Source organism: Bidens hawaiensis, unplaced genomic scaffold (assembly GCF_021521415.1).
Source record: "Bidens hawaiensis isolate Kalapana, Puna unplaced genomic scaffold, B.hawaiensis_p1.1 tig00017340_1, whole genome shotgun sequence".
Classification (NCBI taxonomy): domain Eukaryota; kingdom Viridiplantae; phylum Streptophyta; class Magnoliopsida; order Asterales; family Asteraceae; genus Bidens; species Bidens hawaiensis.
This window is the reverse complement of record NW_027492621.1, coordinates 367,581-385,171: the sequence shown is the minus strand read 5'-3', so window position 1 is coordinate 385,171 and position 17,591 is coordinate 367,581. Positions and strand designations below refer to the sequence as shown.

At 35.6% G+C, this 17,591-nt stretch overlaps 1 protein-coding gene and 1 pseudogene across 2 annotated transcripts; both read right to left on the bottom strand.

Moving 5' to 3' along the window:
- Nucleotides 1-465: 465 nt before the first annotated feature.
- LOC143553571 (BTB/POZ domain-containing protein At5g60050-like) lies at nucleotides 466-3,498 on the bottom strand. Its single transcript, XM_077043547.1, has 2 exons — nucleotides 2,910-3,498; nucleotides 466-1,397 (listed from the first exon to the last, which is right to left on the bottom strand). Exons 1-2 carry the CDS (start codon nucleotides 3,480-3,482, stop codon nucleotides 468-470), a joined length of 1,503 nt encoding a protein of 500 aa, XP_076899662.1. The 5' UTR covers nucleotides 3,483-3,498; the 3' UTR covers nucleotides 466-467.
- A 3,203-nt stretch (nucleotides 3,499-6,701) lies between these two features.
- LOC143553606 (phototropin-1-like) lies at nucleotides 6,702-17,116 on the bottom strand (annotated as a pseudogene). The gene is made up of 22 exons (XR_013138857.1): nucleotides 16,399-17,116; nucleotides 15,942-16,122; nucleotides 15,631-15,813; nucleotides 13,344-13,435; nucleotides 12,924-13,182; nucleotides 12,169-12,424; nucleotides 11,764-11,834; nucleotides 11,454-11,560; nucleotides 11,325-11,374; nucleotides 10,669-10,773; nucleotides 10,529-10,588; nucleotides 10,362-10,451; nucleotides 10,115-10,276; nucleotides 9,959-10,039; nucleotides 9,729-9,832; nucleotides 9,054-9,103; nucleotides 8,852-8,958; nucleotides 8,204-8,338; nucleotides 8,077-8,128; nucleotides 7,882-7,994; nucleotides 7,051-7,191; nucleotides 6,702-6,961 (listed from the first exon to the last, which is right to left on the bottom strand). The product of XR_013138857.1 is annotated as a phototropin-1-like (transcript).
- Between the last annotated feature and the right edge of the window lie 475 nt (nucleotides 17,117-17,591).

Here is a 17,591-nt window from a genome sequence, read left to right as displayed (position 1 = left end):
AATTAGGTACGAGAAACCAATTGGAACCGGGCATTTTCAGGCCGGTTCCGGTATGGTAAAAAAAATTAAGTCAAAAATCTGGTCAAATAGGAACCGTTCCAAGTTTTTTATCGGTTTTTGGGTAGGGTTGGGCGGGTTTTGACTGGGTATATGTGGAACCGGTTCCGACAGGTCCTGTTCAGTTCCGTGTACAGTTCCTGGGATAAACCCAAAACCCGGTCGTACACGTGGGTCAAGTAGGGTCAGGATCCGATAGGAACCGTCGGGTCAGGTCCAGGACCGGTTTTCTTTTGCACCTCTATCAATAGGTGTTGGACAATAATAAAATAAAATTAAAATATAAGAAAACAATTAACACAATTACATAAACCATGTATAAAACAACAAACAAACTCATCATATATACAAAATTATTTCTCAACACCTACAAAAATCAGCACAAAACTTAACAAAACCCTTAACCATAATCAACTCGGGTAATCGCACACGGTTATCTGCAGTTGCGGCTCCGCCACCGGCTGCCTCACAAACGCCCGCCTCCACCATATCTCAAACGCCCGTTGTATATTCGGGCAATCATCTCCCTTTTCAAGAAACCGACTAAACCAACTCATCAAAAACGCCTCTTGTTGCAATAACGGTAATGTAAGAATAATATCACTCAACCCCTCTTCAATCATTCCCCAGTGCACCGTTCTTGAATCACGCTTCATCCATCCAAAATCATCGTATAACGCGTCCAACCACGTCGACAGCAAACTCGCACGAGTCTCCTTTGGTAATAAAATGTTACCTCGGCCGATCGCAATACATAATTGTGCGGTAATACGACTTATTTTATGTCTATACATTTTTGGAACTTTTGAATGAAGTGTCGCAAGCTCGTTTTGCTCGGACCATATTTGAACAAACTCTTCGCTTATTTGCTTTTCGATTAATATATCGACAACCCATTCGAGATTATCAGCCACGCGACCTATTTCACTCATGACTCCTCGGGTTTCATCATTAGACGTTGCTTCAAATAAGCAATTAATAAGGGAATTAAGACACTTGTGACATATGGTGTAAAGCGTTTCTTTCAAGATATGATTTTGTGGATAATTTTGATCTGACTCTTGTTTGAGTAATCGCGAAACTAGGGTTTTCATTTCTTTACGGGCTTTTTCGTCTTTTGCGTGTATGACTCCCGTGACGAGCCTCGAGAAGATGTCATCGAGTTTTGAAGATTTTGAGGGGTATAATGGTAATCTTTGCAAGACTTCATGAGTGCTGTAAAGATGAAGTTCATTGAGATTTGATATTATTCTCTCTTCTTCTTCTTCTGACCATGGGACTGCTTCTAGATATTCTAGGCATGATGATATTCCATCATCAAATTTTAATGCATCACATACCTATAAAGATAATAATAGATTAATAATAAGGGTAAAAGGGTCATTTCACATCACCTAACCCAAACCCAACCTCTTCAAAATTTTGCTCAACATGTTAAGCAACTGGTTGACTTTTGGGGTCAAAATAGATCATGTTTGGAATCTAAGTTAGCATGAATTGTGTAACTCTGCACCTAAATTATATAATTCTACATCAATTTCAACAAATAATATCTCTATCATGAAAACTAATTTCAATGCATCACATATGTATATATAAAGAGAATAAGAGATTGCTAAACAGGGTAAAACAGTCATTTCACATCGACGTAACCTGAATCCAAATTTCTCAAAATTTTTATCTAAACATGTTAATTTACCATATTAGCATATCTAATTCATCACAATTCACACCAGTGTTATAAACCTGTTAGGCGCTAGACGGACAGTGGGGTACCGACAAGCGATTAATCGGACAGGAGCGTTATACGTAAAGTTTCAAACTTTATATATAATTTTTCAAACTTATCTAATCCATCACAATTCACACCAGTGTTATAAAACTCGCTAGGAACTAGACGGGCAGTGGAGTACCGACTAGCGATCAATCGGGACTAATCGGCTTGGAATTTTATATGCAATTTTCAAACTTTATACATAATTTTTCAAACTTATTAATCGAATTAGATTAGTAAGCGAGTTTCATTTTCAAATAAATTAAAGATGTTGACCGGTTTTGACCAATTTTGACTGATATGGACCGAAATTTGACCGATATTGACTGAAGTTTGACCAACTTTGACAGCCTTTGACCGATTACGATTTCAGAGGCTGATTGGTTGGAATCGCATCGTCAGCCCAGCGATTAGCAATTTTTACAATACTGATTCACACGCCTACAAACATGATCAAAACTAAACAACCTGGTTAACTTCTCAGGTCAAAACAAACCATTTTCGGAACCTACATCAGCACGAATTGTGTAAAATTCTACACCTAAATTATACAATTCTACACCAATTTCAATAAAAACCCCAACTTTCCAATCAAATCTCAACTAGTGATTAATCAGTATCAATCGGATTGGAATTTTATACGTAAATTTTCAAACTTTATACAAAATTTTCCAAACTTATTAATCGAGTTAGATTAATAAGTAGAGATTTTAAAATAATTTAAAGATTTTGAGCGGTTTTGACCAATTTTGACCGAAATTGGCTGCAGTTTGACCAATTTTGACAGCCTTTAAGCGATCACAATTTTAGAGGCCGGCTAGTTGAAATCGCACCAGCAGCCCAGCGATTAGCGAGTATTCGCCACCAAGAATCGATTTTTACAACACTGGTTCACACAACTACAAACATGATCAAAACTAAACAACCTAGTTATCTTCTCGGGCCAAAACAGACCATTTTCGGAACCTAAATCAGCACGAACTGTGCAATTCTACACCTAAATTATACAATCCCACATCAAATTGAACAGTAATAATAATAATAATAATAATATCAAAATCAAGAAACAAGCACATACCTTTAACAACCCCAATATCTTAACCACACCTTCACCCACCATCTTCTTAACCGGCTCATCACAATACATCAACACCAGTGTTTCCAGATACACCTCCACGTCATCACACTCACATATCTCAACCGAGTGATGGGCCCCAGATCTCCGTCCCAATTTCTCCTTAAAGAACTGACTCCGCCCAATTAACACCTCCCGGTGCACATCCATCGACACACTGAACCCATCTCGAGAAGCAATCGTAAGCTTCACGTCGCCAAACCCTAACCCCCAATTCCTAGGGTTTTGAAACGGAGCCGTGGATAGTATCTTCTCGACCCGTTTTTCGATCTGGGGTTGGGTCGATTGGACCATCTGGGTCGGTTTGGATGAGAGAGATTGCTCTTCGGACATCATTTCGAAGAGGGTGGGGCTGGGTCGGGTCGGGTCGGATGGGGAAGAGGGTGATTGGGGGAGTGGTGGAGAGAGGAAGTAGTCGGAGATGAAGCCGTGCTTGAGCATGGTGGAGACTGCTTGGTGTTTGGATTTGGAGTGGGTGTGGTTATTAATGTTATTATTATTATCGGAGGATGCCATTAATGGAGTGGAAGCTGTTTGAAGGTGGGAAGACTGTGGTTTACTGAAAATGTGGCGTGTGTGGATCTTTTGTATGTGTTTGTGTAGAGAAGAAACTGAAAAACACTATTTCTTTTGTAGAGGGATTTGATTGGGGAGAAATTGAATTAGAAATATTTCTTTTGTTTGTTTTTCACTTTTCATTTCTATTTCTCTTTCTATTTCTCTAAAACTAGAGAATTTCATTTCTCTTTAAAACAAAGAGAAATCCATTTCTCAGCAGCCTCCTCATAGCATGTCACCACCTCGTCTCCGGCCACCACCTCGTCTCCAAGTCTGCAACCACCACCCCGTCTCCGCCGTTCGCAGTGGTGAACACAGAGATGGTAACCGGTTGTAGGTTGCAGGTGGTACGGGTGAACGGAGATTAGGGTTTCAAGTGGTGGTTCGTGGTAGGTTAGGGTTTTCAGATGGTCGGGTGATTGTGGTCGCAGGTGGGTGACAGTGGTGGTGGAAATCGGCGGTGGTTGCAGGTGGCTTCTGATTATCATCATCATCATCGCCACCACAACCACCACCACAAAATCTCCAAAGAGGCAGTGATGACAGATCTGAGCCTCCTTTTTCTATATCTTATGTTCCAAAAATTTGAATCTTTTTAATTTCTTGTGTACTGTGGTTGAAGAAGGGGGTTTGGTGGCGGCAGCCGGTGGTGGTGGGCTGTGGTTGAAGAAAGGGCTGTGGTGGTGGGGCTGGTGGTGGTGGTGGGGCTGTGGTGGTGGTGCTGTGGTGGTGGGGCTGCGGTGGTGAGTGGTGTCAGGTTGGGTGGAGGTGGGGTTGGGTATGGTAGAGTTCTCTGTTTATTTTCTCGTGTACCAAACAAGAGAAACGATTCTCATTCTCCACACCAATTCTCTTTCTCTACAATTCCATTTCCATTTTTATTTTCTCTCCATTTCCATTCTCTGTACCAAACACCCCCTAAAAAGGTAACGTAAGATATGAAGCCATGTGTATGGTTTTCTATTTACATGTTCTCTATATATTATTGGAAATAGAAAAGGTAACATCAGATCATGGTTGAAACCCCCCTTCTAATATTTTGGGTGGCCTTTTATTGTGTACACCATGTGTGGAGATCGGCGTTTTGTATAGGGGTGTTCATAATTTGATTCAAATTCGATTATTAAGATTCGAATTTGTTTTTAAAAAATTCGAATTCGATTCGTATTCGAGTATAGTAATCGAATACTAATTTATGATTTATTATTCGATTCGATTCGAAATTCGAATTCAAAATAATACATATGTATATATATACATATATATAATTTATATATACATATACATATATAATTTTTTGTTTTGGCCGAATCCATAAATACATATACATATTATTATTTTTTATCACATACTATTTGTATTTTAATTTTGAACTTACTATTCGCATAGTATTGTAGCAACTTTAAACTAATATTTGTGTGATTTACAATTATGATTTTGGTTTTTGAAATTTTCAACATAGGTGAACTTGAATTAAATTGAATTTATTCAAAATCGGGCCATATTCTATTCCAATTCGAGTTTCAAATACGAATTAAATCGAATTTCGAATATGGTATATAATATGAATACGAATTCGAATCGAATAGTTCAGCTTTTATTCGAATACAAATACGAATACTAGAAAAAAAACAAATTATTCGGATTCGATGAACACCCCTAGTTTTGTGTGTGAGAGGGAGAGAGGGGATGGGAGGATAATAATTATTGTAGAAGAGTTGTGTGCATTTTCCCGTTACACTTGATTTTACAAAACTTTGAAATATTGACTGGATGTCACATGACGTAAAATATCTTAGGTTGTCTAGTTTTGAATACGCATAATCTAAGTATTAACACTTAAAAAGTAGTTGACCCTTTAGTCTATCGGTATGGAAAATGAAGGGTTGAGCTTGAGGCTTTTGGGGTCTTAGGTTCAATCATGACGCCGTTGGGTTTTACTATAATGCGGGCTTACTTTAAAACTAGGTGACTAGATGGTGATTAATGCATTGATGTACGAGTTTCTCCTATGGAGACGTGACAGCGTATACCCCTTCATTGTGGTGGTGCAACTTCGGTTGATTGACTTCATAGTTCAAAGAAAAGTTAAAACTTAGAATACATGCATAATGCTAAACAATCTTTTTACACAAGATTTGAGCTTAAGTTCGATAACCAAATAAAGTATATATATTTTTTTTTTGTGAGATCGAAGAATACCTTGCTCTGAATACAATGATTTTGATTAAAACTTACATCGACAAGCAAAGAAGACCAGGTTTGAAAGTTAAATGTTGAATAAGAGATAAAAAAGAAACAAAAATAGATGTCGCTCTTGACAATGACGGCTACCGGCGATTACCAATTTCACAATTTTTTTAGAAAGAATACCCCAAGTCAAACATGTATTCTTTTTTAAATAACAATGAATAAAGTCCAGCTATCTATCGAGTATAGTCCAATGGTAAAAGCGATATCATACGTTCGTGATTGCAGATAGCACTGGGTAGCCAAGGTGCACCATCTTCTGTTATGGGAAACCCGTCGCTCAAAAGCCCATTGCGTAAAACCTTATTAGAATCAAATTCGAACTTGGGACCGTAAGTACGGTCCAAATCTTCAATTTCCCTTTGGTACCACTTATCAACCGCATCTTCCCATTTATATGAAAAAGGTTTCTTATGTATTCTCTTTGTGTATAATTTTGTTGTGGATGTTATGTTTTTATTTTGCAATCACATAATATCTCCAAGGCTTTTTTTTTTAATATATTTTTGTTATGCATTTTTTTCTCATGTATTATGTAGTTCAAATACCTATACTCACCTACGGTGTGTTGGTTGTAAAATACCTAAGCATTTTATGAATCTTCGTTATATTGTATTTAGTTGTAGTTAAAACTATTATGAATATATTGAAAAAATAAGTTCAAATTTTACTTTCATCATTAAAGGGTGATTAATGGTTCATACCACAATCAAAAAACATTGTATGGTGATTTTTGCCAACTAACCACAACATCCTTGAACAAATGTCCCACTGATGTGAGATTTATGGACAAAGAGATTCGTATGTGCGATTTAGGGCCATGGCCATTTGTTTGTAACTTGTAAGAAGTGATCTCTTTAGTTTACCATTTAAATAATGATAATCTGAAATGTATTAAACTAAAAAAAAAAAAAAGAGGAAGAATACAAAAGATTACATGTATATTTTACATTTATTTATTTAAGCTATGAATTACAAACTAAACATACCAAGAATATAAAATTCACAATTTGAACCTTTGTTTGAGTGAAATCAAGTAATAAAATTAAGCAAAGGTTAATACACACAAAATGCTTCCACAAATCTCAGAAAACATTATTCACCAAGTCTTCAAGTCCAAGGTCAACCTCTTTGACTTTTCCATCTTCATCCACTCCAAACACAGGAGTATCCAGCTTAGGAGGGGTCTAAAATCATACAAATAAAATGTATGTTACATCTAAATTAACTCGTTTTTTAAACGCGTATTGGGAATCTATGTCATTTAAAAGCTTACCTGGCATCGAACTAAAGCCCAATTGACACCACGAAAGAACTGGTGTCGCTTAATTTCACTCGCACCTTCTCGTGAACCCAAGCGGTTCTTTGGATCTCTATGCAACAATCTATAGATCAACTGTTTGGCTGGAAGGCATACCTGCATTACATCCAAAGAACCGTTTATATGAAAATACTTTTTTAGCATCCGACCTCTCATACCAATCAAGATTATTTGTTTTATTAGTGACAAGCTCACAATAATTTTGTTTTATGTTGTTGTCTACGAAGACACGTCCTAGGAGGTCGCCTATCCTGAAAGTAATCTTATTATACACTTAACTGTGAAGGTCTTATATTTATATTATCAGTAGCTAATGCACTAAAATGCGCTCTAGTGGTATTTGAGGTCGAACATTGCTTATTACTCGTTATCTCGTGTATGGATGAATGATCATATGCGATTTAAATGAGGTGTCACGCTTTCTTTCTCTTTCTTTTGTCTAGGGTGTGTTTGCGCTCAATGTGTTACTTTGTTAAAACTGGAATCAAAATTTCATTCTTAACGTACTTGGTTAACAGATTCACTTAAATTTCTTCGATATATTCCAAATCCTTTTAATGTAAAAAAAAATTATTTGACAAATTTCAGTTCTTTTTAAAAAATTTTCACTAGCCAAACGCACCCTCAATAGTTAAATATCACTAAAAAACTACCGTATTACAAATAACAAGGTAATATTTTGATAGAACAATTTACGAGAAAGTTTAACTATCCATATAAACAAATACACTTAAATGGGTCAAAATTGTCACCTCTAAAAACGCACGTATAAAAAAAAAGACATACCGATATGCTACCCGGAAACTTGAGATCCTTATGAAGAACGTTAGCAAACGTTCTTTGCCTCGTCTTCCCTCTAAACGGCGTGTACCCATAAAACATTTCGTATAGAAGAATACCTAAAACCACAACCAAAATCTTGCAAGTTTTATAAAACTAAACAAATCTAACCAAAAAATATATACAGAAGTAGAAATATACCAAAAGCCCACCAATCTACTGCACTAGAATGTCCAACACCACTTATAATCTCCTGAAAAGTTAAGAAAACATCTTAAAATTATTATAAATTTAACACGAAAGTTATGCGAACGGTAACCATACGAACCGGTGCGATATACTCTTCGGTTCCCACGAATGAATTTGATGCCCGAACCGGTTCGGCCATGAAAATGGGAGGTTGTTGACCCTTTTTATGCTTTTTCTTTTTCTTCTTCTTGTCACTTACTTCAGGAATTAAAAGCTGAAGCAAAGAAAATAAGATAAAAAAAAATTAATTCTATACTAAATTAATAGAACATAATCTAGAATTCTAGATTAGTACTAATGACTCTTTTCAGTTTCTAGTAGCAAAGTCAATATTTCCTGAATCAATAAATTTTTATTCTTGATTCAAGAAATTATAATCATAATAATTTTGTGTATCTTATTTTGTTGAGAGAATGTAATTTCACTACTTAAAAACTGAGCATTAGTGACGGAGTGCTATTTAATTAGTCACTAATTTGCGACTATATGGTGTCGCTAATTCTGTCGCTAGTTTAGTACGTCCTAATTCGGTTGCTAATGTCTAATGTCCGGTTTTCAGTTTATTTGTTTCAATTTATTTGGTTAGAAGATTTTTCAAGCGAAATAAAGAACCAAACAGAACCAAAAACTGATTACCAATTCAGTTTCGGTTTTCTGTCTAATCATTTTCAAACCGAATAATTACGTTAGAAATTAAAACCAAAGAGGGAGTAGCAAATAGCAATACCTGAGGGTTGCAAGATGTCAAGCAAGAAAGATCAAAATCTGTCAACGCTATATGTCCGTTGCTTTGTACCAATACATTTTCTGGCTTTAAATCCCTGTATATAATACCTGCATCGCCAATTATTGGTACATGGTCAGTTTGGTCACTAAAATGACAATTCATGTTTCATTTCATATGCAAATGATAATAAACTATGGTCGACCTTGACAATGAAGGTATTCTAACGCCACAAGTACCTCCGCAGCATAGAACCTGAAGTAAAGAAAAACACGCAAGTTATTTTGGTTTTAGTTAATCGCACGACACTCAAAATCTCCGTTAGCGACTAAAGTTTTAGTGACTGTGAGTATTTTACTAATTAGTGACAACCTTTTGTATTTGGTCACTATTTTGGCTGGCAAGGCCGTCTTTGAAGGAGGGCTGGGTGGTCAAAGGCCCCCAGCCCGATCACTTCGGTAGGCCTAAATTTTAAAAAAAATATATGTTTATATATATATTAGAAAAATATGTATTGTTAATTGTTAAACCCAATTACTCAACTTATTTAACGCTCATTTATGTTAAAAAAAATTGTTTGCACAGCCCAAATAATAACAAATAAGCCCATTTAAATATATAATTGTTTAAGCCCAATAAATGTTTTTTTTTTACTAAAGGCTCAAAACTTTTCTTGTCTTTGGCCCAAAATTTGTTAACGATTCTCGAGGACAACTCTGCTGACAGGGATTTAGTAGCTATTAGTGACTACCATTTTTCCGCCTTTAATCACAACAATTTTAGTCACAGTTGAAGATTATTTTCTTTAGTGTAGCTTCAAAAGTTTGATATAGTGTCTAGTGATCAATCATGAAGCCAAGCTCAAATTCAATTTTTCTACCTCACGGCATCTTCCTTCAAGACCTTCATCGGTTGCCTGTCTAGAAGCATAAAAAGTTCTCCACCGGGACAGTAATCAGTGATCAAACAAACATGAGTTGGTGTCTGCAAAGATTCCCATTTGTTACGAATTTATGAGATTTCTATAAGCTAAAGAATTCTTCGAAAAATGTAATCTTGACAATGTTTTTAACCTATGAAAGATGAAACTACGAAAACTGTCGCAATAACCTGAAATGAAGCGTATAATGCTGGAAGAAAAGGATGGTCCAAGACATCCAGGATCTCTCTTTCCGCACATGCTCTATGCACCTATTTAATTTATGACGACGCTTATGTCACAAAGTTGTTTTTTGCGACCAAAAAGAACAAATTCTACGTTCTTACCTTGTTTCGGTTTATCATGACACTTTTGTCCATTGCTTTCATCGCGAAAAATTCCCCTGTTCCACATAACTCGACCAAATGAACATTACCCGTATCACCAGACCCTAGAGGCTTTACCGGCCTAAAATGCTTCAATCCCAACTCTTCTCCGCTCTCAATGACCTATAAAAACCGCAACTCTTTTTTATTCTATTTATCAAATGAACATGTAATTATAAAAGTCCTACACATTCTAAAATTATGCTACCTTTAAAATGGCCTTCCATGCTGATGTCTCCCTTCTATGAGGCTTTGGGCGAACCCTATTCGAATGTTTCGCCCATAGATCATTCGGGGACTGTATAATATAATAAAACTCACATCAATTATATGTTTTTACACGCGAATAAATTGAAAATGTGCATTTCTTGTTACCATATTAGCATCTGGAAGTTCTCGTACAGCTTCATCGATGTTTTCAGCGGTCTCTTTCACCTAAAATGGACAAAACGCGATACTTTATTAGCGTGTGTCTATGGATACAAAATAAGTATAGGCTTGAAAATTATAATTACCAGAATTGCACCATCTTTAGCAGTAGTTTCAGGGATACAATTGTTTAATGGCTCAACATGCTGACTTCCATCTAATTGTACCCCAATGAAGTATTGTACTTCTCCCTACACAACAATGTGCATGCCCCGTTATATATGTCTATCTTGGGGCGCGTTTAAAATCAAGGAAATTTAACCTTATAGTAACAAAGTTTCTCTAAAGTATTTTTTTCCTCTAAAGTCAATCAACTTTAATAAGGTGTTACAGTCATATAAAATTTTCTTTAATAAATGTTAAAAAGTTTTTCTTTAAATATACTGACCTAAATGAAACATATATAAATCTTGGTTATTATTTAATGATGTGTTTTTTCGCAATTTAACTTGAATTTTTGTAATTATGACATCGGGTTATTATTTAATGAACTTTTTTCTTACTGATACCTCCTAATTTAAGTCAGTAATAGTTATAGTAACTCGGATTAATATATGTTCCACTTAGGTTATTTTAAAAACTGTAACATTTATAAAGAATCACAACATTAAGACATCTAATTAAAGAGTAAGCTCAAAGTAACAAAAAGGTTCTAGTAACTTTAGTTGAAACTTTGGTTACTGTTGTGCGAACTTCACGTAATTTAATGATATAAATTTTGCGCATTTCTCTTGGATCGTACCTTTTGATCACGCATAGGTTGCAGATGAAACAGGTTCCAAAACTTTTTGCCTGATTAATTGTCGCAAAATAGATTTAGCAGCAAAAATTCAAAGAAAAACGTTGTATGCGTATGTCTTAGTTTATATACCGGTTTTCGTATAATTGATGAGTTGTACGGTAACCTCTGTTTGGTTATCGATTGCTTCTCTGATTTTCTTCACGGTTGACGGATCAGTTTCAGGCCCTTGAAGAAACCTTTAGTAAATATAACTGAAGGGTTAAATGCACAAATAGTAATGTACTTGCAAAATTGTTTTATTTCGGTCACTTTATCTATTTTGTCGCTATTTAGTCACTAAAAGTGTTTTGCATTGTTTCAAAGTACAACTGTATTAGTTAGATTAGATCATACAACAGTAAATGAAATTTATTAAAAACAATTTACAAATTCATTGTACCTGCAATTTCTTCCCAGGATCTCTTCACGACTATACTCCGTCAACTCTAAGAAGCTATCGGATGCAAAAATCTAGGGATCAAGATCGTTAAATGTCAGAAAATTTATATTCTTAAGTACAGTAAATTGTATACAAAGCTGTTTGTGACAGCCAAACCGTCAATAAGTCTACCCAAAACGATTTTATCAAAATTGTCGTCGCTAACTTTGGGACAAACAACTGTTGTTAGATTAGCTATAGAACTTTCTGTCGCTAATTAAATGTGGCTTTTTTGCTAGCGATTTGTGACTTGTGACGGTACTAACTTCCATTGCTAGCATCATCAACATTGAACTTTTTTTTGTCTATTTAGCAATGACATTAACATTGATGATTCTCTTCTAATAGTAATGGTGCAAGACTTACAATGGGATTATCGGGAAGTCGTGGATCAGTAATGACAAAGTTTTTCTCAATACGTTCAAGCGTTGTCGCTAAATCAATACCCTTCCTCATTTCCTTCTTTCGTACTTTGTCGTCTAAACTTTCTGGCCTCGAATAATCCTTTTTATCCTCAAAATCATCCTCGTCGTCACCCTCACCATCAGTATCCTGAATGTTAACATCTCCATCGAATCCATCATCAAATTCTTCACTACTTTTTCGGTTTTTCTTCTTAATCCTATTTCAAAACCATGTAAACATCAGGTTTCATTTGTCCAATTTTTAGTTCGGTTTTGAATTTTATTTGGTAGTAACAAAAACCGAACCGAATAAGCTTGTGTAGCTAAACCGAATAAGAATTTGGTTCAGATTTGTGTAAAAAAACAAATAAAGTGATTTCAACTGAATTTCTTTTTTAGCTAAAGAATAAAATTACTTCTTTACTTATAATATTCACTAGCCAGCTTGTAATATATAAGGATAAGTTAATTTGAGATAATATTTTTTGTTAAGTAACTAGTTTAATTTTTACTACATAAGGATAAGCTAACTTGGTATAACTTTTTTTTTCTAAGTAACTAATTTAATTAATTTAGTATTGTACAAGAATTAATTATGTTTGCCTTTTTTTGGTTTCGATCAGCTTCGGTTTTCTGTTTGTTTGTACTCAAACCGAATAACAAACACCCCTATGTAAGTCTACTTTCACTATTCAAATTCAAGATAGTTGTAAGTACCCGATAAAAGAAAGTCGTTTTGTTTTATTCGGCTTCTTTTCTTGTAGCTCGGCTATCGGCTGCATCATTGTGATGGTTCTGACACCGGTGTGTGAGTTTCGTCTATTAGGTGGTGGTGGCCGAGGAAGCATAGTTTCTGCTGATTTTCTACGGCCTAAACTTAAGCCGTCAGATTTGTCTTGGTCGCTAAACGATCTAGGTCGTTTCACCGCCTCCACTAACTCGACTACCGAACTAGTCGCCATGTCTTTTTGCCTGGCTGCAAGATTTCCATCAAATCTCATCAAACAAATATACTAAATTACAAAGCACTTGTTTACGGGGCAACCAAACGCCTGTTTTTATTAGCGACTGGCCGCATATCTAACACATATACACTTTTTTCCCAATATATTTTAGCCAAAAGATAAAAAGATGAACCATCGTATCGAATCAAGGATTCGGGCAACCCGTTAGGGCGTAGCATTTTTTCTTTTGTTCCTTCCGTGTGCTTGCTCACCTCCACCAGCATTCTACATATAGAACACAAAAAGTAATGGAACATAACTAGATGGGCTATTCAATAACAAGATCAAATGTATAATTAAGTTTTTATGAGAGCAATTTCATTTTACATTTATTTGTTTACCTTAAAAAGGGCAAAAGCAAAGGACAGGCTGTCGCTATAGACAGCTTGCAACAGACGGTATCGTCACAAACAGTTTCTGATGAACAAAATCGTCGCAAAACTGTTTTCAACGAACAAAGCCGTCGCAAAATAGTTTGCAAAAGCAACTGACAAGCTGTCGCAATAGACAGTTTTCACTTTTCAGCAAACAAATTCGTCGCAAAACAGTTACAGCAGACATAACCGTTGCAACAGTTTACTGCAGGCCCGCAGTTACTGAAAAAGGCAAATACCCTTGTCGCTAATAGTTTGTGATAGTTACTGGCCTAGAAAAATGCCCTTTATATAGTTTCATACATTTTATTTCATATCACAACACTAAAAAAGAGCAAAACACGGACGAACTGTCGCAATTGTTTGTCGGTTGCGACAGTTTTTTAAACAATTTGCAACGATTTTTATATCGCAAAAGTAGGTTGCTTTTTTTCCATGTTAGTTTCTTGTGGTAATGCAATTGCATGTTTTGTCATAAGGTTTTTTCTCCTGGGGTGCAAGTTCAAATTCAACAATTCAAGTGTGTGCCATTAAATGGGAGAGAACAAACTGTTCTATGATCAAACTTGCTACGACTCTTTGGAAGAGACATTAGTGTCACTAAAGCTGACACAGTTAAAAAATAAAGTTTCTTGTTGTAATAATATGCTTTTCTATACAAAAGTCCCATTGTAATCATTATTTGCAAGTCAAATCTAGATTATTGGAGTTATTGATCATCACATCAACTCGCACGTGACAATCACGTGAATGGAATAGTATATTTTTGACATTTTATGTTGAATGAAACAGTAAATAGGATAATACAAAATAGTCAAAAAACATTATTGTAAAGTTCAAACAAAAAGTAGTTGCACCAAATAGAACCACATGGGAAACAAAGACTAGACCCAAAGAATTGGCCCATGCAGCCATCAATACCAATCACTTGTAACATCACTCACAAATGTGGTTCAAATGGTCCATAAAAGATAGGACCACCATGTCCCTCCCACACCCCCTTACCTAATAAAACAAAATAAAAATGAATTATATAAAAGAACTCGATAAAATTATGAGTACGGGCGGATCTGGTATCGGATAGCACGTCGTGTCAGTCACCTCACGCTAGTTGTCAAATGGATAACGCTAGCGGGGCATGTTGATTAGTGTATTTTGGATATAAATCTTTTAGACGACAAAATGATGTTGATTTATGGTGGGATGGACTTGATAGGACATGACTCTAGAGCTAAGTTAAAGAATTTCTTTGGATCAACGTTGAATATGAGGTGTCGGGCATCAGTCACAATTATAAACGTTGTATTCATGTGTCACAATCATATACCCGATGATAAACAATGTGTATGGTATTCAGATCTAAAATGATCAAATTAAATGACCTATATAAGGTATCGATACCACATATATCCTCTAAAAAAGCCGTCCCTAGAGGTGTACACGTCAAAAAGAGGTCATAACCAAGGACCAAAAAAATCTTTATAGTCGAGAAAGGTAAAATAGTTATTTTATTTTAAGAAATATTCGATTCAATCTTTAGGCCAACATGTTTATAAAATGTCTCTAAAAATTGTGAGAATAAACGCAAATCCTAAGACGACCCAAAAAGTATTTATTTGTAGGAATCCAACCTTTTGCCCTAAGTTTTAAATCGACAAAAAAGATCTAGTAAATTTATAATGTAGTTAATCAAAACCATACATATATCAAATATGTGGGCCAGAGTCTAGATAACATATATTTTATATCGATTTGGTTAGTTCTTTTTGTTCTTGCTCGAACCTAATGAAAAATTATAACGTTAGACTCCTGCAGGGATATATGGATGTATACGAATTCACCTATCCCAATAACAATAAAAAATAACGGACTTTACTCAATCAATACAACTAACTTGGTTTATATATATTATAACTACGTATAAATGAGTATCACTGATTGATTTTCGACAAAGTCGTCCGTAGTGGATGGACAAAAACCTTTTATAAAATTTGACTCTTTTGATGAAGATTTTCAACCTTAAACAATCAAATAAAAGAAACATACCCGATGAATTTAAGGATGTTGCCGGATTCATCTTTGATGGGAGAAACTGTGAGTAGGTTCCAAAATGGGGACCCATCTTTCTTGTAATTGAGGAGCCTGCCTCAATATGTTGCACCCTTTTGCAAAGCTTCCCTAATTTTAGCCACATCTTCCGGGTCTGTGTCCGCGCCTTGTAAGAACCGGCTGCAACCCGGGAAGTTAACCGAGCTTAAATATTGGACCAAGACGCTTACAGGATAATCTTTAAACCCTAAACTCTAAATCTTGAACCATAAACTGAATTACAAAAGTTGAGAAGTGCTACCACTTACCAATTTCGACCGATTACTTCTTTAGAAGTATAACCCGTCATCTTGAAGAACCCCGCACTCGCGTACAATATTGGATAATCCGGTCTTGTGGCATCCGAAACCACGAATGTTTGTTGAAATGTTGATAATGCATCCTTCAAGTCCTCAGAAACCCTTAGGAATCCTTTTTCTTTACCCACATCTTTGTTTTCACTCAAATATATCAAATAATCTCATTCTAATTCAAATTTGATTAAAATTAATAATCACTTTATTTCAAAATTAATCATTTTATTACAAAAAATAAATCTCAAAATTATTTTGTACTTGCAATAACTTGTAAGACATGAAAAATCTTTTGATCAATAGCAATCCTTAATTAATTAAGGGTTGGTTAAAGTTAAACGTACAACATTAGGTGGTGGTACGTTTAGCAGAGCCTTTAATTTGATAATTTTAAAATTTTAATAGCGCATACCTAATCCTTCATCAGAAATATCACTCGAACTCTTAGCCGAGTTACCCGAATCCCTTCGATTAGCACCCGGTTTAGCATTCGGATCCTCGCCAGAGGTTCTAACTTTAACCCCTTGCGGTTTACCCGTCTCGGAATCCGTTTTCAAAACCAACCCCCACTCAGCCGCCCGTTGCTCTGCCACGCCCACTATTCCACCAGGCGACAGTGGGGCCACCCCAGTCGCCTTTGAACTCTGACCAAACAAAGGCGACTGGGGCGGCATCGTCACTGGCGGAGCATCATACGGATTAGGATCTTTCAAAGCCATCCATGACTTGATTTCATCAGTTGGAAGTCTCCCGGAATGAGAAGTTGCTAGGCTAACATTGACCTCCGTTGACCGTGGTGGTTCGGGGCTGTTTTGTGGCGACTCCGCCCAGGTTCGCCACGTGGGTTGTGACCGGAGCGCGGTGTCATAGGTTGATGGATTGAATACTTCAAGTGAACCTCGGATGTCTCTTTGAACTTGTTGGAAAACCGGTGATGACTTGTTTTGTGCATGTTGGTTTGACTCCATATTTTTTTTTTCTACATGATCAACATGCAAATATTGAATTTGATATATGATTTGATGGTGTATAAATATGTCTAATTGAAATATGTGAAAGAAATTAAATACAAACTTTTAAGGGGATAATGAGACTTTGAGGAAGTGAAGTACACGACCAAAGTGATCAAGATATTATAGGATTCGAGGTTGCATATGATGATGGTAACATGAAGTGAGTGTTAAATAGTACAAAGGGTAGTTTTGTCATTCTACAAGCAAAATATGTTTAGGGTTTACTTGAGGACCATAATATTTTCAAAAGATATAAGGATAATTTGAGAAAATAGGTTAAAAGACAAAAGTGTCCTTCAGTTGGAGTCACTCATTGGAAGCAATTTCTTGATCATTTTTTTTAAATTTGTCTTTCTGTAAACATACAAAATATATATTCGTGAAACTGTGAATATAAAAGAGAATGAAAGTACATTTTTAGTCACAAATAGTGAATATTTTATTTGAACGTGAATAATATTAGCTAGGTATTGAATTTATAGTTTTATACACCAAATGATGTAGCATATCAAATGAGATTAAATCATTGTTGAACAAAAAAAATCACGAGCAAAAGTAAATATGCGACTATTAATTACCTATCTAATGGCAA